Genomic DNA, 25,836 nt, shown 5'->3' on the forward strand with positions numbered 1-25,836 from the left:
AAAATAACCTCTTTGGGCTAGTAAATATTTTTATTAATGCATTACATTCTTAAATATATTTTTCTTTTCACTAATATTTTGCAGCATATTAGAGTCTCAAACTCGTGCCCCCGAATAATTTTTATGCGGCCGGCCCGCGAATTCATTTTAATTACGTATCTGTTATAAATAGTTGCTTATTTTTAGAGACATAAAAATATGGGCTAAGTTTGTGTTTGCGACTGTTATTGAAGGAAAAGAAAGATAGAATGAATAAGTTGGGGCTTTGTCAGGCCACATGGCTAGAGTAAGTGACAGAATTTTCCGCGTTGGTAAAATCGGTATAGTTAGTTTGCCAGCTTAGAGATGGTGGCGCTTCAGTATTCTGAAATTTTAGGTTAAGGTTAAAAATTAAGTTATATAGTATTTAATTCAACATGGTGGAATAACTAGAAATAAATGCCATTCTAAAAATTAATATTTCGACGTCAGTGCGTTTTGAATATAAAGTATAACCATAGAGATTTCTTGCAGGTACAAACGTTTAGACTTCAGATAGAAAATAAAAATAAATTTGAATTTTTTCTTTTCCTAGTGGGATTTTAGCCTAAAAGCGCGTTAGCCCAAACGGGGCATTAGTCTCGTAACGGGATTTTACGTCGTCCACTGTAAACGGCTCTATCATTATCAAATGGTTGTCACCAAATATTATCTCCTTGTATTATTTTTAAAGAAACTGAATAATGAAGAATCTGCATGTATGTATATTCCTCGCTTTGTGAAAAAAAGAACGATACGTAGTATATTTTTATCTCCAGCGCTTGAGACTGTCGGAAATTCTAAAGATATGTTGCTTTTAAACGTTTTGGGATTTTGCTGACGAATTGATTTTGATATGGCATATAAGTGCGAAGAACATGATATTTAATTAATAAATTTAGCGCATAAAACGTTAATAATAAAGAGACAGAAAAAAAGTTTTGCAAGCCATTTCACTAAGCCATCTTATAATATGATGAACCGAGAAAAGAGTAAAAAAATAGAAATATGTATACCAACACTTAATACTTCCTCGAGAATTGTAAATATATGCGGCTACGTTGCTTTTAAAATTTTTGTAATTTTGTTGTTGAAATGTATGTGTCTAAGTGCGAAGACACATAAATTCATAAAGACACATAATTCTAAAGTTATGCTTAGGCGAATCGACAAAAAGAAGTAGGTTAGCAAGAGTGGATGCAATAGTAGACTGCGAGCTCAGCGAGAGAATAAATAAACTTTAACAAACGTTTTCGGGCGATCGTTAAAATCTGAATGCTTTCAATTTTTTTTATATTTACTTATTTACGTTTTGTTTTGTTAAATATGTTTCAAAATTTTCTTTAAAAAGTGTTCTGGCCGTCAGTTGCTTTTAGATCGAGCATTTGGCCTGAGTGCAATTTGAGTTTGAGATCACTGTGCTAATCGTTTTATCACTAGAGAAAAATAGCAAATGGACGCCCAATAAATATCTATATTCTTTACTTTAAATAATTTCTTACTTCGTAAAAAAATGCCACATGCTATCAATTTAAATATACGTAGTATGATACTAGGATAAATATATATAACAGAGATACACAAACTGCATTTCAATAAGTGTCGCATACTTAACATTAAAAATCCACAATAGAAACTAAGCTTTTATATTACTTCAAAAATAATTTATGAGTAGAAATAAATGTTTAAAGCTACTTAACAATTATGTTGCATTTCATTAATGATGCTGTTATTCTTTGATGTAAATACAAATAATTCTTGCTGCTTCTAGCGCTATATTCAGGAAAACACGTTCCTACAAAATACAAATTTGAAATTTTTGAAAGATGTACTTTTCTTTTAGATTTAAAACATTTTTTCGCTGCTTTGAATTTTCATAAGCTGAAAAAGAAAGAAAACATAGCGGTCCTTTTAGTGATTTGTGAAATAATATAAGCGATGTTTTTATTTTCACACTTAATTCTAAAACATGAAAGAAAAAACAGCGCATTATGCTGCGAAATTGCGGTAGACGTGTAATAATTATTTAAAATAAGCTGCCCATTAAGAATTTTTGCATAAAAATATTAATTTAGTTTTTCTAAAACTAAACTAAAACTAAACTCAGTGGCGCAAACAGCCCTAATGAGCCAACGCCTGCAGTGCCCGAAATCTGCTTTCTTGACCGTGGGCCCCGGGGTGCGTAAGCATATGCCTGAAGTAGTGGTCAGCTTGTCGCAGGACCCCCAGTGTTAGTCATTTTATCGACCCAAGGGATGGAAGTTTTTTTATGCAACCAAAATAAGAAGTATTATACGGAGATAAAAGCTAACTCTAATGACTAATTAATTCTTTAACTTCAAACTTGATCTCATCAGATATGTTTTGCTTTCTCCAGGACAGGATCAAGCTAACCGTGCAGTAATATTTGAGGTGCATTATCAACTCAAAGTGTTGCTGATGTATTTATTTGTCTTTACTGGTGCCCTGAGAGCTGTTTAGTATGTTTCGAAAAGTAATAAATCCGAGTAATTAAATCCATGAAATGGCGCTCACTTTGAAACTGTGTAAAATTAGTACACGTAAAAATTTTTAAAAAATGAGATAATTGATTGATTATTGATTGTTACAAGCCTGTCGTAACATAGTCCTTGTATGAGCTGAAATAAAGTTTTAAAATAAAACTATTCTTGTTACGGTGTGATTTGCAGTTAAGGCTCAACATGCTTGGAATGATAAAGCCGCAGTGTGGCTCTGTCTGTTATACAATTTATTTCCCTTGTTGAATTTACAGAAATGTACTATCTCTGTTATTTTTCTAGCTTATAAAGATGCCTGAAATTACAGTTTTCATCGCGTAAGTAAATATTAATATAACACGTTACCAAAAGTATCCAAAGACGACTACTCCTGGAGCCGAAATGATTAGCTGTAGATATCTCCAGTGCCTGATCAGCCAAGCTAGTGTAGCTAGGATAAGTTCGCCCAAACAATGGAATATTGCTACGGCCAGAGCTGCTTTCGAATGCCATGTCGTTGGAAGATTTTCAATGAGTAACAGATAAGACGTGCACTGCACTCCCTGTGGAAACAAAATAAAGGTTAAGTTTTATCATAAAGATTAAACTTTCAAAATATTCATGTATATTTATGTTAACTTTATTATGTATATGTAATGCTATACTTTAATTTTTTATAGTCTTTCATTAATAGAGCAGAATATTATATTATGTAGTTAATAGTGTATTAGGATAATAATAAAAATATATAGGGTGTCCCAAGTAAAAGTATACGCAGATCACTTTTAGCATAATACTAGTTTTAATAGTGTACATGTAATATGGAGGAACCAACATGTTACACTGTGGCATGCGTAAATGCAGTTTCACTATAGGAGGTGCTGGAACTGGCCTTTCGCCGTCTAATACGCATAGAGCAGATCTTTTAATGCAGTCGAAAGCCACCGTAAACAGATTTCTGTATAGCTAGTTTGATTGGTGGCAACTTGAAATTAAGTTTGAAATCGGTCTTGACAAATTTTAAAGCAATATATTTTAAAACATTACGCTTTACATATTCTCGTATGATTTACAAATTCTTTGCTTTGTATAATGTATGATGAAGATTGTATTGCTACTGATAACATTAAAGTAAAGAGTTTTTGTCGGCTTTATGATGAAAACAAAAACAAAAACAAAAACAAAAAAATGCTTCAGTGTTTGTACCATCTTCACGCAGTATGCCTCTTTCTTTAGCTTACTGTCACTTGGGGGGGGGGGGAGAACTCGTCATCAACAAGATTTTTACTTCCTTGTACAAAGTAAAGAAAGTATTGTATTGGCGAAAAATTTGGGGTATCACACTTTAACGAAAATACACATTTTGAGCGTTCCCGAAACCATTTTCACTATTTTTTGTGAGGATTTTATGTGCCAACAAAATAAAGGACTCTCTTTATTTCCTGGTACGAAATAAAGGAAGTATTGTAAGCACAAAATATTCCGAATATCATATTTCAACGAAAATATCCATTTTCACCGCAATTTAACTATGTTTTTGCGTGTCATCTGTTCGTAAGGACAGAATAAAGGACTCTTTTTACCTCAACGAATTATAAAACTGATTTAAAAGGGATTCAGTAGAGATTTTTTTTCCTAGCCGTCTGTACGTATGTATGTATGTATCTCGCATGACTCAAAAACGAGTAGCCTTAGAACGTAAAAATTTTGTTCATAGAATTGCTGTAATATGTAGTTGTGCACCTCCCATTTTGGTTGCAATCGGCCGCACCAAAAGTATATAAATATATATCTTTCAATTTTTGATGAAAAATATTTTCAGTTTTTATGTATTATTTTTTTCAAAAACGGATTGCAAAATGGGATTTTTTCGTGACGTCGCGTATGTGTGTATGTCGCTTAACTCAAAAAGGATTAGACGCAGAACATTGAAATTTTGTATATGGGACTAATACAACATCTAATTATGCACCTCCTTTTTTATTGCAATCATATCTATCTATCTATCGAAATATATATATATATATACTCCTACCCCTTACTTACCCTACCTGCCTTTAATTTCGCAGTCATTGGTCGTAGTCATATTTCCGGTTACATGAGTTTACAGTTTCCAGTTATATGAGTTTCATTTCCCGGTGAAAATATTCATATTTTGTCAATGTCAAATTAAAAAAAAATAATTTTGGACAAATAACGAATGTAGCTTTTAATACGGTCTCTCAATTCCTATGCTTATATTTGGAAAAGTTTTATAATTGTTATGAAAAAATAAAATTCTATTACAAGAAAAAATGACGGGGATATTTAATTTCAAAATACGCAACTTTTGATGTCATTTTCAACTTGCCATGAGGAATTGGCTAATAAAGTTAGATTGATTCGCGGAAATAAGTTTAAATGAAGTTCAACCAATAATATGTATAAAATAGGCCGTACAAGGAAGTTATGTGATGTCTACTTCAGATTTTTTGAAGTGTTATTATTTAGAATTAACAAAACATCCTTACAAGTCAAATTATTATGCCTTTCTATTACAGTTACATATACGCTTGTTTGAGCTTCCCTATATAAAGGTATCATCTAATATCTTCAGCAACGAAAAGAAATATACAGGACTATAAGAAATTTTCCACGTTTACCAATAATCGCATTTATCAAAGATTACGTCAAAAGCAGCATAAATATTTTATTTACATACTGCGTTTTTTCAAGAGGAAAATAAATTAACAGGGAAGAGTATAAGGAATTTTCTCCTTCCTCACCCCTGCCTCCGTGGTATGATGAGAAGTACGGAATATCGAATCCTGAAGAGAGTATTGCCGTCTTTTCAACCGCAAAAGACGCTTACAAATCAGATACAGATTTCTGATAAATTAGATAAACTGATAAATACGCTTATTCCCGGTAGCATAATTCGTAAGTGTACATTGGTACCGTAACCGAGCAGCTTCTAGAATGGCCAATTGACTTCCAGTAGTATTTTATGTTCTGTCACATGACCTTTGTTGCGCTTTATGCGAAATGGTTGAAAATTTTTTCCTCTACAAAACAATTAAAACGTCGTGAAATTTCTTGCGAAAATTATCAATGTGAAATTAGATCAAATGTAAGTAATTGTGCAATGTGTTTGAAAGGAATATTAACACATACTGGGCGCTGGAAAACAAAAGCGAAATAAAATTAAAAAAAACAGCAGCTTTTAAATATTCAGAGTCAGTAGAAGCTCATTGGCTCGTATACTGGAAACCCTTCCTCGGTAGCCATACTGATGTGCACCTAAGTACTATGCTCTCCGGTAATACTGTGCATCTCTTAAAGCGTTCATAAAACTGCTGGAATGTGTTACTCGTATAGCTGAATTGTTAGAATGCTTTTTAATTCTTCTCTCGTTATGTTTTCTTAAATTTCTGAAAGACGATGCTCGGCCGGAAAAATAAGAATACAGGGGCAAATCTATTTAACATTAAGTAATAAAATAATTTACTTTGAAAATATTTTAACATTAAGTAATATCTAAAAAATAATTTTCAAAGTAATATCTAAAGAGACGATGTTCGGCCGGAAAAATAAGAATACAGGAGCTAATACTTTGAAAAATTGAATGATGTATCCTCATGTAACATTTCATTACAGAAAACATAAAGTAGTTCGCTTTTGTCCTGGAAGCCAAGAGATGATTTTGAGCAGTTACACTTTTGTTTGCACTAAAATTCTTGATTATTTTATACGAAGAGGCATTCCGAAGTAGCAAAAAGAAGTTACATCATCCAGTCTTATTTGGCTTAATGGCCTGAATTCCTTTCAGAAGATGGTCTGTTACCTATTGTAGAACACAGAGGTTATTGCATCTAATAAGATAAAATTTCCGCGTGAATAACTTCCTGCCAATCAAATAATTTCAGTAACACTGTTTTTATTCTGAACTTCTGAAGTGTTTGCAGTCGAATATTTTCATGTCATGCAAATGATACTATTTGGGTCATAAGCAAAATAGCAGCTTCCGTCAAACAGTTAAGATTTATTTTGAAAATTTGGCGTTCATGTCCATTGTATCAGCCAAATATTGATATGCAGTAATTCTAACTTCCTGCTTTTTCCCACTAAATAACACGCGAAAAAAAAAGAAAAAGAGAAATTTTAAAAGTCTTCCGGCAGCCATTTCTGCTGATGTTAATCTCATGCTATCATTCGAAACGAGAACTGATGATTTTTCAGAAATGTTTGCGAACTTTTCAGATGTTATCATCCTTCGAAATATCATTCCTGGTTTCATCATCGAAACTTCCCTTCTATCATGGAATTATCAATGCAAATAAAAAGTAGATTGTATTAATGCTTGATCTGCATATACTGCTCATACTGTTTAGAAATTCTTTGTGGCAGCTTCTCTCGGCTTTAATCCAAACCGTTATTGCTTTTTCTCTTCCTATATTTCAGTTTGATTAGAATTTTGATTTTTTAGGTTGTGGCAAAGCATGCAAGTATGCAAAGGTTATCTCAAAGGCGACGGACGCCTTTGAGAAGGATTTTTCTAAAGGTTTCTATTGATTTGGTTTATTTGATTATGGAAAAGCAAATAAGGGCTATCTGCTTACGGGAAAGGATGTCTTCGTGCAGGACTTTCTGAAGGAAACTGGCTCGTATAAACGATACACACGGGGTAAACCACGAAAATGCCCATGCAGCCGTTTCCCTGGGATTCAAACCCCGGACCGAACTACCTTGTTCAGCGACTTTAAAGGGAACTTGCTTATATTAATACTACATATGGAAAAAACCAAAATAACCTCTCGGAATGAACTACCAGCGTTCATCAGTTTTATTCTTCTGCAGCTGCTCTGCGTTTTTTTAATTGATAACATTGTATATCTAATGATCGAAATCGATCTAAAACTTCCTTTGAACTTTTTAAGGTATTGTGGCGTGATAAAATAAAATTTATCGTATAAAAAGAAACACTTCAGAGTTCTGGAACTTTTCACAAAAATAATTGTACAACTCTTCTCAGTATCACAGAGTACAGTCAACAGCTACTCTTCAAACTACTTAAAAATTGCTTAGTTAAACACAACGCAATGCAAAGCGCATTCTAAAGAGCGAAGCTAATCCGGTGATATCTCAATACGCCGAACTCATGCTGAACTAACAACCGAGAGCAGATACTCTTTCCGATCATATATAGTTTTCTCCCGGTACCGCCGTGAAATGTTTATTACTTCTCGTATTACTGGAAGGCATATGAGGACAGGATACGGTTACATCTCATATGAAATCAATTACAGTTATTCAATTACAATACCTATGAAGGTGATAAAACGGGACTGGGCCAAAATGGTCGTAAAATTCAGCGACTTTTGGCGGTTTCTCGCCAAATTTGGTGACAAAAATTAGTCGTCTAAGATCTAAACCATCGCCAGCTTGGCGATATCTCGGAGTATTTACCGAGATAGCCATTTACTTATTGTTAAATAGATTTGCTCCTGTATTCTTATTTTTCCGGTCGAGCATCGTCTCTTTAGATTTTCATGTTACATTATAGAGGGAAAAATACAATATTTTCACATATAATTTCACTCAGATTATTTATTATGTGCAGAAAATTCGTTACAGTATTTTCTCACTCTTTTCCGCATGCTTTCTTGGTGTGACTAGAAGCACATTCGATGCATATTCGGGAGGACTGGAAATCGACCCGCGGCGAAGACATCCTGACATTGAAAAATTCTAAAAAGCCCTACAACTAGCTCCCGAACTGAAAAGATGGTGGACAATGATTATTCGTCACCACCGGGATTTAGCGATTAGGTCCCTTCATCCCCAGTTGCTTTTTTAAGGGGGCTCATACACGTTAAACTCTTTATGATCTTAGAATATGTGACTGTTGCAAGAATTTGGATATTTTATTTATTTTACAAGCAATTACTTCCAACTTTTTACAGCTGACTACATAATACGGTTGCTTTGGGAACACGTTTGTGTTGCCACAAATATTTTTTTTTTGTAATTTAGTCCGCTTTTTGACAAAAGTTTTCGCCATGTTTCCACCTTGCTCGCATGATATTTTAAAAATGGCTCATGGTACATACTTGAAATTGGATGGAATTCTTTATATGGACACTATTTTCTAACTGAACCAAAAATCTGATGAATAGTTTAATATTAAAAAGTTTTATGCACGAAAACATTACAGATTTTGTTACTAAAATACATTTTATAAACTCAACTCCAAATAAAATAAAAATTTAACATGAAATTCTTAGAATTTTTGGTTTACAGTAGTTTCCAAATGTTATAAAAGCTATATATGAAATGTGGAATTAAATTATGCAACAGAATGTTTTAAACTGTGCGCGCAACGTCGAAATGACGAAAAGTTTTGTCACAAAGCGGATTAAATTATAAAAATATTTGTGGCAACACAAACTTTCTGATTGCTATTTCAGAAAGCAGCTATATTATGTAATCAACTGTAAAATGTTGGAAGTAATTGCTTTTAAAATAAAATAAATAAGTTTAAAATAAATAAGTTAAAGTTAAATAAGTTAACTTTTAAAATAAATAAGTTATCCCAATTCTTGCAACAGTCACATATTCGAAAATCTTATGGGTTTTAAGGTATACGAGTCCCTTTAAAAGGGGAAGTATTTAAGGTATTTTCTCTCTCCTTTCCGTGTGCCTTCGTGGTGTAATTGGAAGCACTTTCGACTCGTATTCGGAAGACCCGGAGTTCGAATCCTGTGAAGGCACTGCACATTTTTGCTTTTATGTATAACCTAACGACTGTGCAACTTCATTCGCTAATCAGACAATAGTGAATGCAGGTTGGAATATAATAGCAATCATTGGTGTTAACTACCATTTGATAGGTTCGCTGTAGTTATTTAAAAAAAAAATTACTTCCGAATTCCTACAAAATATATTTCTGACAGTTCATTGATTTTATTATTATTAATATTTTCAATTTCAAATGCCAGTTTTATTTAAAAGATTTATTGTAAAAACCAAGGAGGCAGAACAAAGCAAAATATTAAAAAAAATTTAACCACGTGTTATTTTAATGATAATTACAATTAAAGGGGAATACTCCTATTAAAATTGTTATATATCAAATTAAATTAAGAGAGCTAAGAATGTAAAATAATTACAGTTTAAAGTCTAAATAAATTCCAGCTTAAGAATTCGTAATTTTTAAGTAATATTAAATTTTTTAAAATTTTTAAATGTTTAGAAATTTTTTTACAAGTATTAAACTGTAAAAGTCATATAGGGATAGCAAAATTGCTTTGTTAGCAATGGCCAATAGAAGTGGATATGCATAAAATTGTGATAAATATGTTTGTAAATGATAATTAAAGCCATATAAAGAAAATTGCTTAAACATGACTTAAATATGAACAACTGAAAATAGTACCGACTCTTCAGGGGGAATTAGCTTATTTCATACTCCCTCCAATTGTTCAGACATCGTGTTCCGTCCTTGCTATGCATATGCAAATGAAAGTGGAAATGAAATTAAATGTAAATATATAATTCCCCAAATTTAGCATACTCATATGCATATCAAGAATTCCCCTATATGATTTAAATTATTTGGAATGAAAAATGGCAAAAGTACTTTTAGAACAAAATGTAAGTGTATAATCCCTGTGATGAGCAAAACTTGTAAAATGTGAAAATAAAACATTATAATGCAAATATAAATAACAGGAGTATACGTAATGTATCAAAAATATTAAATAAAACGTAAATAGCTGTCTTATTTAATTATTTGTTATTTTAATGATATAGAAAAAGATTACAGGCTGTTTGAATACTGCGATAAGAAAACAAAGGAAATAAATTAAAGGCTAATGCATTCAGACGTCAGAGACTCGGAAGAAAATTATTAGAAAAACAGCTTCCAGAAAATCAAAATACAACACACTTATCCTGCCAAGTTTCTTCGTTTACCATAAAACTTCGTTTCGCATCGTCAGTCAACTGAGAAAGAGCATTTAAACATCTAAAAACAAATACAGTCGATCTTCGATGTACAGTCTTAACGATATCCGATTTAACAGTTGGCTGTATTGTCAGACACATACAAATATAGTGGAAAATTATTCTGCGCTGAAGACGGTTTTAAAAAGAAAATTTTTTTTTTCTTTTTTTTCGCTATGAGTAAAATTCTAATATTTTAGCAGTAATTTTGCATGCGGTTAAACTGAGTATTGCATCATACAGAGGAACTAACGCATTTTTGGAGTGACTGCAAGGTCATTTAATAAATGTCTAGGGTGTAAATACTTAGTATTTAAATGTTTCATATGATAATCTTTTTTTCCTGAGCTATAAGTCTGCATCTCGCTTTCTAAGATAGAAGGACGTTTCGTAAAATTTTCCGAGATTTATTCTACTCTCGGATCATCTGGAATGATGCCAGAGAAGCAGGTCCAGATAATCCAGACTGTCAATTTTCATACATACTGTATATTTCTTTTAAAACATCTGATGTGAACAACCACATGACTTCCTTGTACTGCTTATTAAATCGTACACTTTTTTGCCGCAGTTTGTTTTAGCTTCTTTCCTCGAATTTCAGTAGATATAAATTCTTATTCAATCAATTCAATTCTTACTCCGCGGTAAAACAAAAATACATATAATCTCAAAATATCCTCATTAAAAATTGTAAAATAAATAAATAAATAAAACCTGAATACAGTTAAAAGCAATTAAAATAAAATTTATTTTTGCAATTGAAACTTACCGCAAAAACAAGCATTTCGGCGAACGGGTATAAAAACAAAATTTCCCGTGCTCCAAAATTTAAAGTCAACTTTTCGTCCCACCCGGTAGAGAGATACTGAAGTTTGTTCACCAAATGACTTAATTCATGCCGCTACTAAGAGTTTTATATGTAAACAAAATCTCTTTCTTTAAAGCTTAGCTCCATTTACACTCGTTAACTGTTAATAATTCTACAGCTATTGCATGCAGATTAATTAAAGGCATAAAAGGCATAAACACTTTAACCGGAATATGAGAACATTATAATTAAATTACATTTAAGGCCAAAAAAATGCACAACTTACCAATATCTAAGAATTTAAAAAAAAAAAAAAAACAGTTCAACGAGCCGCGTAAGGGATATATATGTATATATGTTTGGTACGGCTGATTGCAGTAAAAAAGGAAGGGCACATATAGATCTTATAGAAGCCCCATGTACAAAGTCCAACGTTCTCCGGCTAATCATTGTTGTATTATGCGAGATATATACATACATTTATGCATTCATAAGTCACGAAAAAAAATCCCTTTTGAACCCACTTTAAATCTGTTTGACAATCTGTTTTGGGAAAAAAATATTCTCTATTCTGTCCGTACATACAGATGTCATGCAGCAAAATTCGTCCAAATGGATTCTGGAGAGGTCAAAATGAATATTTTTGTTGAGATATGATACCCGAAAGTTTTTGTGATTACGATGCTTCATACAAAGAAATAAAAATTAGTAATTTTATTTTGTTGTTGAGTAATTTTTAATGAGTAATTTTATTTTGTTGTAATTTATTTTGTTTATTTTTTTGTCGAATTTCACTGAGTTTTTTTTTTTTTTTCCTTTTGAAATGCTATTTTATCATTGCATCTGAAGCCTCTTTGGTCTACGAAGTCTAACAGAGTTTCAACAGAAGCCATTGCGGTCTCGGAACTAATATAGTAATTAGTACCCTCTTCGTCTTTATTTTCAGTACTACTTTCTGCTAATTTCATTTTTGTGAACGTTGAATCGATATCACTAAACCATTGAATGTCCAACTCAATCGATTCGCCTTCCTGGACGTTTTCCCGACCGAAAATTTCGGAAAAATTTTACATTATCTCTTTTGGCATACGACTTCAGTTATTGTCTCGACTTCTTCAATAAATTCCGATTAAATAAATTCCGATTTCTATATTAGGAAGAATCTTTCTCCATTTTCGAACCAATATTATTAGTTTTACGTTCGATAAGCTTTTTGCTACATCGTGTATGTCATTCCATATCTAGAAACTTTTCCAGAACTTCATTAAATTCTTTACGTTTCCAGATCTTCCAGTTATATGAGGTAATCACTGAAACTGAACCTAAAGACGTAATTCAGTGGTTTTTTTTAGAGCCTGCTCGGACTTGCGCCTGTTTGTTTTCGCGCACTCTCGCGTATTCTTGCGTAGGGACCGCCAAAAATGCAAAATGCGCAAGCCGGATAATCGAGAGTACACTGTATTCGTTTTCGATTCTCTTTTAACTAATTTCCCAGACTTATCAATGACATTAGGCTCACTTTTAATATATTGAAAGCTCAATTGTTCCAAAAATGAAATGTTGAAATATTAGGAGATTTTTCAGAACTATCTCAGAAAAAAATATACAAGCATCCCTTTTATAGCACGATATAGATAATTTCCTGCAAAGGAAAAAAAGGAATGTCAGTACAATGTCCGAATTAAAATATAGCAAATGATATTCCATACCCCCTGGATCAGGTTTTGTTCTCTTCCTATTCACCATTTAAATTGAACAATGTAAAGAATTAATGTAATTAATAACCCACCTAGCCAGCAAGTGGGAAATCACTGATTTGAATCCCAAAACGGACACAGGGAATGCGTTCTTGTAACAGTCTCGTCTCGTATTGCTATCGACCACTGTGAAAATACAGGTATTGTTTTGCTTATTCTAAGGTTTTACTAATATAGGTTTTATTGTATTTTTAGTAAGTATACGCTTTCTTAAAAATACTATTTTGATATTTGTTTTGAGAAGAAAATTAAATGAAGAAAATAAAACATTTAATGCAGAGGGAAACTGCCGCTCAGTCGGTGTAGTGGTTAGGAAGCTGACTGCGAAACCGAAGGGCCTGAGTTCGAATCCCGGAGAAGGCATGATTGTAACTGTCCTTCCATTCAGAAGAGGCGATGGTGGCCCACCTATTAGGTGCCTCCATAATAAACAGAACACCACATCTGGCGTTATATAAATTAATGGACTGGGTTACACTGGGTTCACAATCTGCCATTGGGGGGGGGGGAAATGTAGAGTGGGACTTATTTCTTTACTTTTGTGAAGATGAAATGATGTGTTTGTTGTGCGATACAGTTTTGACTACGTCAAAAAACGAGAATGCAAATAAACGATATTTGATTCATAAAGAATATATATATTTTAATTTAGAAGGTAAATTTCGACAAGCTGCAGTTCAAAAAATGAAAAGCATCATCAACAGGTGTTTTTTATTGCTTTTGTAAAGAAAAACACCGCTGCAGTTGCTGTTGCTTACAAAGTAGCACATATATTTAGAAAAAAAGGAAGACCATTTAGTGACGCCGAAATAATTAAAGAATGTATTGTTGAAGCTATAAAAATGTTAGATCCAGAAAAAGTTGATAAACACAGACAATTGCCTCATTCATGAACTGTAACAAATTAGCTGAAATTGTAATAGAGCAACTTCGTATAATTATACAAAACGAAGATGTTTATTTTTCAGTTGCTTTATTTAGATGAAAGCATTTGAATGTCAGTAATTTAGTTAGTGTACACAAAGATGCTGCACCTTCGATGAGATTAAAGAAGGAATCGTTGCTTTATTAAGAAAGGAAAACTTGAAAAAATGCTATCATTTCATTGTAATTTGCCTCAGCAAAAGTTTTGAGCAAAAATAACCATTTTGCAAGACACTCTTGATAGAACTATTTCGATTGACAACTATATTCGCGTAAGCTTCATCGTGAATTTCGGCAAATATTAAATTTAAACGAGGAAACGTACAGTGTTGATCTACCGTACTACTGGCAAAGTTCGCTCGCTATCAACAGGACATGTTTTGATAAAAGTTTTAACTTTACGACGACAAATTTTAAACTTTTATCAAGAACAGGATTATGTGATTTATTAGATGAAGCATTGCAGTTTTGTCTGATATTGTAACAAAACAAAACAAATCAATTTAAATATTTGCCAGCAAGGTTAAACGAAGCATGTATATGAAATGTAGCAAAAGTTCCAAGCGTTTCGGAAAAAATTAACATTTTTCAAAACATCGGATATATCTGTGGAACATTTCGCAAAGCTAGCAAAAATGTTCAATGAGCAAAATGTAAAAATAAAACGTTCGATGAATATGTAGGTGTCTTGGACTTTTTCGCAGAAGACTATACTGTAAGATTTTTGGATTTTGATGAGCACACATCTGTTATGGAACTACAAATGGAGTTATTTGAGCTGCGGGAAAATAATATCTCAGATCTCTTTTTGACGCTGAAAAGGATATCCCATCGAAATCTGAAAAAAAAAAAAAAAAAAAAAAAAAAAAAAAAAAAAAAAAACCAGCAGCCGAGCGGTAAAAGCCGCTGAACACTGGTAGTTCGGTCAGGGGTTCGAATCCCGGCGAACAGGCTGGCTTTTCGTGGTTTTCCCCATGTGTAACGTGTATACGAGCCGGTGTTCCTTAAAAAGGCCTCCACGGGGCATCCCTCCCTCTCCGTGTAGTGCTTAAGGGCGGAGCACGTAATAAGTAAAAAAAAAAAAAAATATCCGTGCCTACGAGAGCATGACACCATTTACTTTTCTGCTTTGGAAGTACTTACTGCTGCGCGTCAACATTTTCTCTCATGACAAAAATTAAAACTAATTTAAGAAAGCAAATTACATACCCTCATTTAGAGGATCTACTAAGGCTGCGCATTACGAAGCTAGATCCAAATATTCAATTACTTTCAGGCAAGAAACAAATGCAAATACCCAACTAAATTAAAATTTCTATCAGGTTTTAATATTATTTTACTATGTTTGTTTTTTATAACTTAATAGTATTACTTTTCTATTGCTTTTTTTAAATGTAATATAGTTATTTAAAAATATCTCTACTTTATTATTTTTTATTTGAAACAGTATTTAAATATACGTAGTTGTTTATTAAAAATTAATGTTATAGTAAGTTATTAGCCTTATGTAAATACACATATATTTTATACTGTTAATTTTTACTTTAGTAAATGACTTAATATTTTTTTTGCATTATTTCTATATAATGCAATAAAGTTGTAGAGACATCAGGTATATTTTTGCACGCTAGAAAAGTGGTAGAAAAACCTTATTAAGTGATAAAACAATTCAAAACTGTAATAAGTTCAGAAAAGTTGCATGTATCAACTTATGCGGCCTCCTTTTACCACTGCCTAATTTAAATGTGCCCTTTCATGGTAAAAAGGTTCCCCAGCTCTGCTATGTATTATAACTGAAAATATATTCAAGTCTGTAATTTCACACTTGATTTCTCCACCAGGTATAATGGTTATTTTAGTATTGCAAAAGAAATGTTGACAAAAATTGAATTTTCCTCTATTCGAAATTTTGGCGTTTATTAATGTGTGATGCAAAATATATCCTGAAAGCTCTATGTGAAAGTTTTTACATTTGAGGTCAAATAGTTGATCTTTTACAAGATATAGAAATATCTCCAAACTAAAACAGATGTAAGTATTTCAGATAAAAATTCAATAGCTCTTTCAAAAAAATTAAACCCATCTCTAGATCCGATAAATGATTTCTTTTCATTAACAGGTAAGGAACAATGGTCAATGTCACAGACATAAATACAGTTAAGTAATCAATGTTTATTCGTTGTTTATATCATCATCATAACTCGTTGTCTTGGAGGCAAAGATACGGAGAGAAAAGTACTTTTAAAAGTAAAAATATCCTAACATTTTTTGGAATTCTTATACCATTTACCTCCTTAAAAGATAAAGTGAAACAATACCCACTCTTACCTCAGTTTGTTCAATTTGAATTTTGCCGTGTTTTTTATTATCAGTCTATGAAAAGTGATCACTTATCACAAACGCTTATCATAAAATTTTTACGCTTTCAAAAAGCATTCATTCATTGATTAGTTTTCTACTTGAAAAGCTAGCTGCTTAGTACTTATAACATTTATCTAATCAAATTGTAATATATTTAAATCACACTCATTGAAACCATGTCGTTTAATTCACAAGATACATTTTATATCCCATAGAAACACGCAAAATTTTTATGCAAATTGGGGCATATATCGAGAATAGTTCATTATATAATTTTCGATTACTGAAAGACCATTTTCAGGTGTTATTTACTTTTTTGCACTCATTCAAATTATAATCGACATTTAATTCCCGTCTGAAAAAAAAGTCCTTTTCTTCGAAATCTTAAGAATATGTGTTTCTTGTATTTTGTTTAAAAACAATATAGGCTTTTAATTAATATTTAAATCTTTTCAAAAAATAACATTTTACTTTTTTTAAACATTCATAAGCAATTTTTAAAATCGAAATACTGTTTGTAATTGATTCTAATATTTTAATACCATATTCTAAAGCATTCTGACGATTACAATTAAAGGATACCTTCCTAACTCACTTGTTTTACTAAAGTTAGTAAATTTAAATAAAATGGAGAATGTATTCTTCTATATTGTTTGGTTTTTAACGTATCATTCTTATTATTGATGAAATCTTAAGTAAAACTATTCTGTAGCGGTTGTGCATAATATTGTTACGAATTTGGTATTTAAAAAGCTAATGCTAGTTCAATTATAAATTAAATGGTTTTATTTCCCGCGCAGTGCAGCGCGTGACGAATATTAAAAGAAAGCTAAGCCGGAAAATTGAAAATGAAAGAGCGCGTGCATTAAACATTTAATAAATATCTCTTTTTGATTTCGAGAAAGTACTAGAAAATTCTCGCACGCGATTTTAAAATCTTATAAAAGGAGGAAAAAAAGATAACTACTGTGAGATATTGTAATACTGCACGAATAGTTTAGGAAATTTAAGCATATTTTTTAATAATAAATTTTTGTTTTTAATAATAAATTTTTGTTCATTTTTCATTGGACTTGTGCATTCATTTCGTAACGAACCCGTACGCACGCAACAATATGTGTTTAGAATATTTTTATTAATTAAATCAATAGCTCGGTTTATAAGCAAAATATTTATAAATAACAGCAGCAAAAACAAAAATTTACTGACTTTTTAAATCATGCAGATGGATTACAAGTTCTAAAGAAAAATGAATATGATAATATTAAAAATTAACAAGTATTTAGTCAGCTAAGTGTAGCTTAAAATTATCATTGCTATCAAAATCACTACATTCGGTTAATATTAAAAATTAACAATCGGCGTTGCCATTCAACAACAGAAAAAAAAAACATACATAAAATAAAAACCATAGATGAAGTAGTATTTAACCTTTAAGTATTGATATTAATTATTTTATAATCTGCAGCAATATTGTTATCATTTGAAAGGTATTATCGAAATCGAAATCGAGTGAATGGTTAGGCGGTATTTAGTAGCCTCTGCTACTTTAACCGTCTCTGTTCGAGATATGCCCTAAGGCGTTGGGAAGAATTAAAAATTAAGGTCATTCACACCGCACCGACAAAGGTGAAGCAGGAACATGTGCTAATGCACGTGAGTTGGTCAAGTAGACTTTGGAGAAGGAGGGTTCAAGCATCTGGCCGCCGTATAAGCTGTGATGTATCTTCACTAGTTGAAGAAAGATGATACGTCGAGGCCAGTCACGTGGGTGGTCACCCACCCAAGTACGGACCCCGAGCTCTGCTGCTGTAAACAGGGGAACATGTGTGTTGAAAAAGTGAAAAGAAATCGTAAACATAGTGAAATTCCCTCAAATGCTTCTAAGCTGGTGATTACTCTTCACTTTCAGCAAATCTCATCAGTGTGGCTGCTTTGAACCCGGCAGTAAACTTCTCAGCTGTGGTTTTGCAGCGCGGATCTTCTCAACGTGCTCAACCATACTGTTGAGAAATTTTTTGATTTTAGGATCTTGGATCCAGTTTATGATATCCTTGTACTCTGTGGGTGGGTTTTCCAATTTTTTCTTTATCACTGTAGAGAGGTTTCATCTGGGTTTTACTGCTGTCTTCCTCTGTTTCGATGAATTTCGGAAAATCTGCCGGCGTAGGTATCTTAGCTGCTGGCTTCGTCTGCTGCTTCTTTGCTTCATATTGCTTCTTGTACACGGGGCAACCTCTGTATGAACTTACATGCGGTAGTGAGCAGAAGATGCACTTAGGTTTTTCTTCTGGCTTTAGAGGGCATTCTTTACTTCTATGGTGAAAGGTATTAAGTAATCAAACGTCTTATATACTTTTTAGTAGCATACAATATGTTCATTCATGCACGTACCTCTGCACGAATATCTCATGAAAATGTCATTCATGATACACGTGCTTGTGTCAGACAAGATAAAGTTTACTCTCTGGGAAGTTTCAGAGTTCAGTTAAAAATAAATGAGTTTTAGCTACGTTAATGAATAACACCGTTAATCATGAGTGTTTTCTGCGAGTTTGAACCAGTATAGACACATACGACAGCTTTGTACGCATATACAGGGCTGAACCAACTATCAAGCAATATAAGCATTTGCTTAAGGTATCAAGGAAAGGAGGCACCACAAAATTTCCCACTGCCGGTTTTACCATGGAATGTATGGTGCAGCTAAATCAAAACCGAGAGAGAGAGAGAAGAAATGAAGAAAAACCGGTGTAAACGTGCTTGGGAGCTCCAACATCTTTCAAGTGCTTAAGGCTTGTAGAAGTCGTACTCTGGCCCTGCACATACCGTAAATTAGCATCACATCTAGAAACAAAGAAAAAATAAATTATACAGTACAAAAACTGTTCCAAAAATTTCTTTACGGAGATAAATCTGTGGATGATGTACCATTGTCCGAAAGATAATCATGATGGTTGTACGTTGTCTACAAAAATTCCTTCCTTCCATGTTTGGAACTTCTAGAATTTTACATATTTGAAATTTCAACGCCGCTGCTGAAGACATCTGCTTGCGTGTACAACAAATGAGGAAAAAGGGGGAGTTAAGTATGTAGGGATTTATATTTATTTTAAAGTTAACCAAGTTAATTTAATTTCACGTTCTTTCCTATAAGCCTTCATTTCCCTAATTGTCAATGCCATAATATTTAAATTTGGTAGCGCGCGTGAAGGAATGCAAATTCTACCTTGAAAAGAAAAGGTTTAAATACCAAATTTTAGAAGGAAAGTTAGGGAGAGTTAGGGTATTGCCGTCACCTCTGTAGCGTGAGCTTCTAGTTCCACAGTAACTTGGCATAATAGCATTTACTTTGCTGCCACTAGTTTTGACTCAGTTTTAAGTAACAGGAATTTTCTGAGCCCTGTAACTTAATTTTTGCTACTTGTTAACATCTTGGAATTTTAGTTTAGTTTCTTGTTATTTCATTTACCGCCCAAGTGAGGAGTAGTACGTTAGCGTCAAGTCGAAGCAAGTGTGAATTTTAAAGAGTCTAATAAAGGGTACTTCTCCTGTGTAATTCCTACACGCACTTACTACACGTACAGTTGTCACTTAGAAGTTAGACAAGTAAACCCTACAAGTAAATGAATATCGAATGAACTAACAGAACGTAAAAAACTTTAGAAGCTCTCTAAATACTGATTATTCATCTCGTTACAAAAAGGAATCGTTTATGTATTTCTTGCTGACGTTGAGAAGATTATTAGGTTTTTCCCAAAGAGAAGATATATTCGATCAGCTGCGCCTTTACCGGGATGCATATTTCACAAGTGCATATCAGCGTAGCCACTGAGGGAGGGGTTTCGAAAATGGACCAATGAGCTTCTATTGCTCTTGTGACGCTAAATCTTCGTGCATGTGAGCGTATGTTGTTTACGTTTTAATTTGCATTTGTTTCACAGTTATAATTGTATGGCGTAAAAGTAGAAAATCTCGTAGTGTTTTCGTTTCATAAGTTTAATTAATCGCCGATATTTCACTTTCGCAATGTTTATCACGCATTGATATTTGGATTGATGTTCACGACATATTATCGCTCTTTACACCGAGAAAATGACTCAAGCTACAATTAGCCTCGAATATTATGCATTTACTAACAAATGTGGATTAAAAGAATTCATGTGTATAGTTTTTTTTTTTTTTTTTTTTTTTTTTTTTTTTTTTTTTTTTATGTTGAGCTGAGAATGACTGAAAGTGTTACAATGAATCTAGGGTTTTCTTATTTCAGTGCTTGCATTCATTTGAATTTTAAAGTGTAAGATTCAGAATACATATTGTGTATGATCTGATTATATCCATTGTTAACATTAAAAGTTATATGTGAATAAATTGAATACATTCGTTGTGAATAGATAAATTCATTCTGTTTGATGAGTATTTCTTGTGTAGATAGTATATTTAAGAGTGGGCAGTTATTAAATCTGAAATTTAACACACTAAATGCAAATTAGTGAAGCTCACTTTGAATAAAATTCTGCATTGGGCTATTATTATTATTATTATTATTATTATTATTATTATTATAGAACATCTTTTTCATATGGACTGAAATAAAAAGTACTACTGACTTCTATTTACATATATAACTGGTGCAAATATTTTTCTCATATGCATAGCTTTATATAAAGATAGCATTTGGGCTCAGATGTGTATCACATATTTCTTTCGTCTTATTAAGTAATATTTCGCATGAATATTTTTGCGGAGTATCCAATATGTGTTTGTATTTATTTCAAATTCTTTCAACCAGGTAGTGAAATCTTCACAACTGCTTATATTTGATCTAACTTCACAATGAAAATTTTCAGAAGAAATAGACGATGTACAGAAAATTGCGTGGCAAAATATTTTCAACCATCTTGCCTAAATCTTAAAGCGTGCGAAAGGTCATGTGACACTACAGAAATATTACTGGATGTTCATTGGTCCATCCTAGAAGCCACTCTCTCGGTGGCTACACAGATGTGCACTTGTGAAATATGCTACTGGAACTCTTAAATAGGGATCAACAACTTGCTAGTTGGACTTGTTAACTACTTACAGTACGAAAGGCAGCAGTGGGGAATACCATAATTCCTTACATTTTCTCCATTTAAAAGATAACTGATGTAAGGTATGAGAATCCAGTTGACCAAATTCAAGTGGTGATGGGATATGGTCTTCCATGGAAATAAGTTGCGTACCTTATCAATAAACCGTTACATCATTTCCTGTTGCGGATGGATCCCTTTTCTTGTATTTCAAAGCCTACTCCATATCCGAAAGTTTATTTTGTAAACAATATCTGGTATAGTAGACCATGAATTCCTTGCTCAAGGCCAAATCGTTAAGACTAACAACTCGGATCCATACAGTTTTCCTTGCATTAAAGAAAAGTACTGAGCAAGAATCAGGTGTGTTTCTTGCACTACAATAATCAAACCACACATAGCGGAAATGACTTAATGATGTAATTACTGTTTTGGAATAGTAACTGGTACCCGCGTCTACTGTGTTCCACAAACGTCTTTCCGAACTATTTTACCACTTCTTTTCTGTTATAGAAAACAACATGCTCACGAGACAGCTACGTGAGGATGCACTGATAAAATCAGAGATAGTCACATTTTTCGGCTCTAATGACAGGACATTTTACAAAAACGGCATACTTCAGTTTATAACATGTTGGGTAAAAGTTATCCTGCGTAGGTATTTTGTAGAATGAAGCAACAGAACGTATTTGGTTCTTGATAATTAAAAACGTATGCTATTTGCAGTGCATACCCGTCATTAGGCAGCGTGTCCAAACTGAGCAAGTGGATAGCTATGATAACAAAACACAACATGATGCGAAAAATGGCAAGATTAGGATACATGTGTTTTTAACGGTTTAATAGCAAAAATAGTTTATTCTTTCGCTTGCTTAAAATTAAGCATAAAGAGGAAGATTTGCTTTCGCCTAATTTTAAATTTAACATCGGGATTATGTAAAGTTTAGTAAATTTTGTAATCATCTAATAGTGCCCAAACTCTTAGTAGACGTTAAGAGAATTATCGCTAAGTCTAAAATAACTACAACTGAGCCTTGAGAAGATTGTAAAAGATCTTTTATTCTAAACTAAGGAAAGATTGTAAAAGATCTTTTATTCTAAACTAAGGAAAGATTGTAAAAGATCTTTTATTCTAAACTAAGGAAAGATTGTAAAATATCTTTTACTCTAAACCGAGGAAAGATTGTAAAAGATCTTTTATTCTAACTCGAGGAAAGATTGTAAAAGATCTTTTATTCTAAACTGAGGAGGAACAGAAGGGACACTTCGTGCTTACAAGCTCACCCAGCACTTATGGAGAGATAACTTAAAACAACACTAAGTTCAAAAGTAAAATTTCAAATAAGCTAGTAGACAAAGGCTACGCAGAACGCAAAGTTAAATCATACATCTAACTGGCGCTGATATTCGATATTGGCGATTATTATGCAAGGCCGAAGACTATGAATCTTACGTGAGTTAGCAACTACTAATATGGCCTCGAAAGGCAGAACATGCTCTGTCATACAATCTAAAAACTTCATGTTAAATACATGCGAACTAATTTATATTCTGACCTGAAACCATGAGGAAGGTGGCAGTAAAGTCTAAATCAGAAAATAACTGATTAATTAACATTGAGGAATTCTACAGGTGTTTCTATTCCAAATTGATTCTTTGGTTTGGTTCAAAGCACAGAGGATTACTTCCTTAGTAAATTGGCCATCGCACCTAATCTACGAAACTTGCAAATTTAATTGCTGTACCTACAACACAAATTTCGAATATCTCCGAAGGCTTATGTAGTGGCCATATTAACAAGGATGTACTCACAGTTGTAATAGAATACAACATTCAACTGGGAATGAACCAGATTCTTCTCCGGTTTTAAGACTGAATCTGAAGACTCATATAATATCCCCCCTCCCTTTTTATGTTTTCAACACATGCTGATGTATCCTAATGTGATCAGTAATAATTTCAAATACGTTAATAATTATATACATTTAAAATACATTTTCATATAACATCCATTTGAATTCAATAGAGTTCAGAAGAATATTAAAGAAAGGAAATGTCAACTTACCGCAATAAGAAATGCTTGTAGGCTGAAAACTGTAGCGAATATGCCGAAAAGAGGAAGAAAGTGTAGGAACACACCAAAGCTCGTGTGAAACAGCAAAGATAATACCAGAACGTATTTGCGACCATATTTGTCAGCTAAAATTCCAGTGGCTAGGGCTCCTATCATCGCCGCTACAGTAGCTAAGTAAGGTAAAAGGGCTGCTAAAGCTTCATATTCGCATACTAGCTCCCACTGAAACAAGAAAATCATCATGCTTTAATAACCATTTAATCAATATTTGATTAAAAAGATTTTATATTGCCTTAACCTTTTGGAGACTCGTGGTAAAAAATTTGTGTCATAAACAAAAGCCCCGAGTCTGACTCGTGGTAAAGAATTTGTGTCATAAACAAAAGCCACGAGTCTGACTCGTGGTGAGAAATTTGTGCATAAAATGCCGCGTATTATTATTAGAACAAGCGATTGGAGTTATTCTACATCGAATATTTTTCCTTTGATTGTAACGTCAGTATTTTTTTTTCAGTTGTTTCTGACGAAACCGGATGATCTGTTACTTTAGTTCCCCGCAAAGCTTCATTCACACGTTTCAAATATAATTTCGTATAAAGAATTAAAGAACTCTTATACCCATCATGCCAAACTCTTATACCCATTATGCCAAACTCTTACACCCATCATGCCAAACTCTCATACCCATTATGCCAAACTCTTATACCCATCATGCCAAATTCTTATACCCATCATGCCAAACTCTTATACCCATCATACCAAACTCTTATACCCATCATACCCATCATGCCATGCAATTATTTTTGTCAACTGATCAACTGATTATGATTACACTCTAGACGTCTTAAAATTACTATTTGTACCTAAACATTGCTTATTATTTCACAATTCCTTTCGTTACAGTGAAATATATATGTCATGAAAAGTATACATTTTGCGCCAGTTCGGGTACACGGCTGAAGAGTTGAACGGCATGGGGCGCGACCTACTTTCTTGTTTACAACACATCGCGCAATTGGCAGATATCGTGTAGGCCAAGGGGTTAAGAACTATTACATTAGATAATAAGCACTGCAGTAAGCTGAAATATCTAATCAAAATATCATTATTTTGAAATAAAATGCTCATAATTATTTTAAAATCCTCTAATTTTTTTTTTCTTGCAATACAATATATCAGAAAACTGCCATTAAAACTTAAAAGTAATTTTTTAAAAAAACTTCATTGTAAGGTTTTATATTTCTTAATCCGTTATCTTATCATTTGTAGCTTTGTAGAGACATTAGGTATTTTTGGAAGCCGAAGAAATGAAAAATTAGCAAACGCCTTCGCCAGGAATTGAACCACGGACCTCTGGAATACCGGCACAGCGTGCAGAACCACTACACCACGAAGGCACGCTAGTAAAATGGGAGAAATACCTTATATACTCTTTTTTTTAAAGAGCGACTGGGGTTTTCAGGGAACCCAATCGCCAAATCCTGGGTGTGGAAAAACCTCATCCAACACCCTTTTAGTTCGGGCGCCACTGTAAGATCTATCTCTAACTGTCCACATGCACTAACTTAGATCCTACAATGAACCTGTCGAATTCTCGCACAGGCGTCAAAAAATACTAGCACAGAAGAATTGTGCAAAATAACCCTTTATTAACTCAAACTAAAATAACAGATAGCACGGACTTCGTGCGTAACAAAAATACCGTTCACTTACGGTGATAACTAGTCCCTGTTCGGGCGCCACTGTAGAGGAGACATTAGGTATTTTTGGAAGCCGGAGAAATGAAAAATTAACAAACGCCTTCGTTGGGAATCGAACCACGGACCTCTGGAATACCGGCCCAGCGTGCAGAACCACTACACCACGAAGCCACGCTAGGAAAGTGGGATAAATACCTTATAGCTTTATTTTCACTTTTAATTTTGTAGGCTGTCACCAGGATGGAGATCAGTTAACGTATGTAAGAACATGTGCGTTCGGTTATTTGAATGTAGAAAAGTATACGAGGGCTATTTATTCTGAGGGAAAGGGTGCCTTCGTGGAGGATTTTTCTAAGGAAACTGACACGTATTCACGTTGCACATGAGCTAAACCACGAAAAATCAATCATGCAGCTAACCCATTTGCGTGAGATCTGGCCGGGGTCAATTTCCCAGTATTCAGTGGTCTTAACCATTAGCCATTTGTGGCACCTGTATTAGAATAGAACTCTTAAAGTTAAGAGAGAATTTTTGGCAACGATAACGGACCTTTCTCTGTACTATCTACACTCAGTTCCTGAATTTCCTAAACCGGTTTCAGCCTTTTGCTAGCCATGGTTTGCTTGTGTGATTAGAAGGCT

The 25,836-nt window shown here is 33.3% G+C and overlaps 1 protein-coding gene across 2 annotated transcripts in view; it reads right to left on the minus strand.

Annotated features, from left to right (window-relative positions):
• The window catches only part of LOC118191757 (organic anion transporter 3-like), a 91,856-nt gene that overhangs the window by 44,904 nt on the left and 21,116 nt on the right, over nt 1-25,836 (minus strand). For both annotated transcript variants that reach the window (XM_035362607.2, XM_035362608.2), the window contains exons 3-4: nt 23,487-23,717; nt 2,883-3,079 (exon numbers count right to left, since the gene is read on the minus strand). In XM_035362607.2, coding sequence (XP_035218498.1) covers nt 2,883-3,079; nt 23,487-23,717 — 428 coding nt within the window. The remainder of the gene's footprint in view (nt 1-2,882; nt 3,080-23,486; nt 23,718-25,836) is intronic.

The sequence above is a fragment of the Stegodyphus dumicola genome, chromosome 3 (assembly GCF_044657685.1).
Source record: "Stegodyphus dumicola isolate Sdum_Otavi_A_Nest chromosome 3, ASM4465768v1".
NCBI lineage: Eukaryota > Metazoa > Arthropoda > Arachnida > Araneae > Eresidae > Stegodyphus > Stegodyphus dumicola.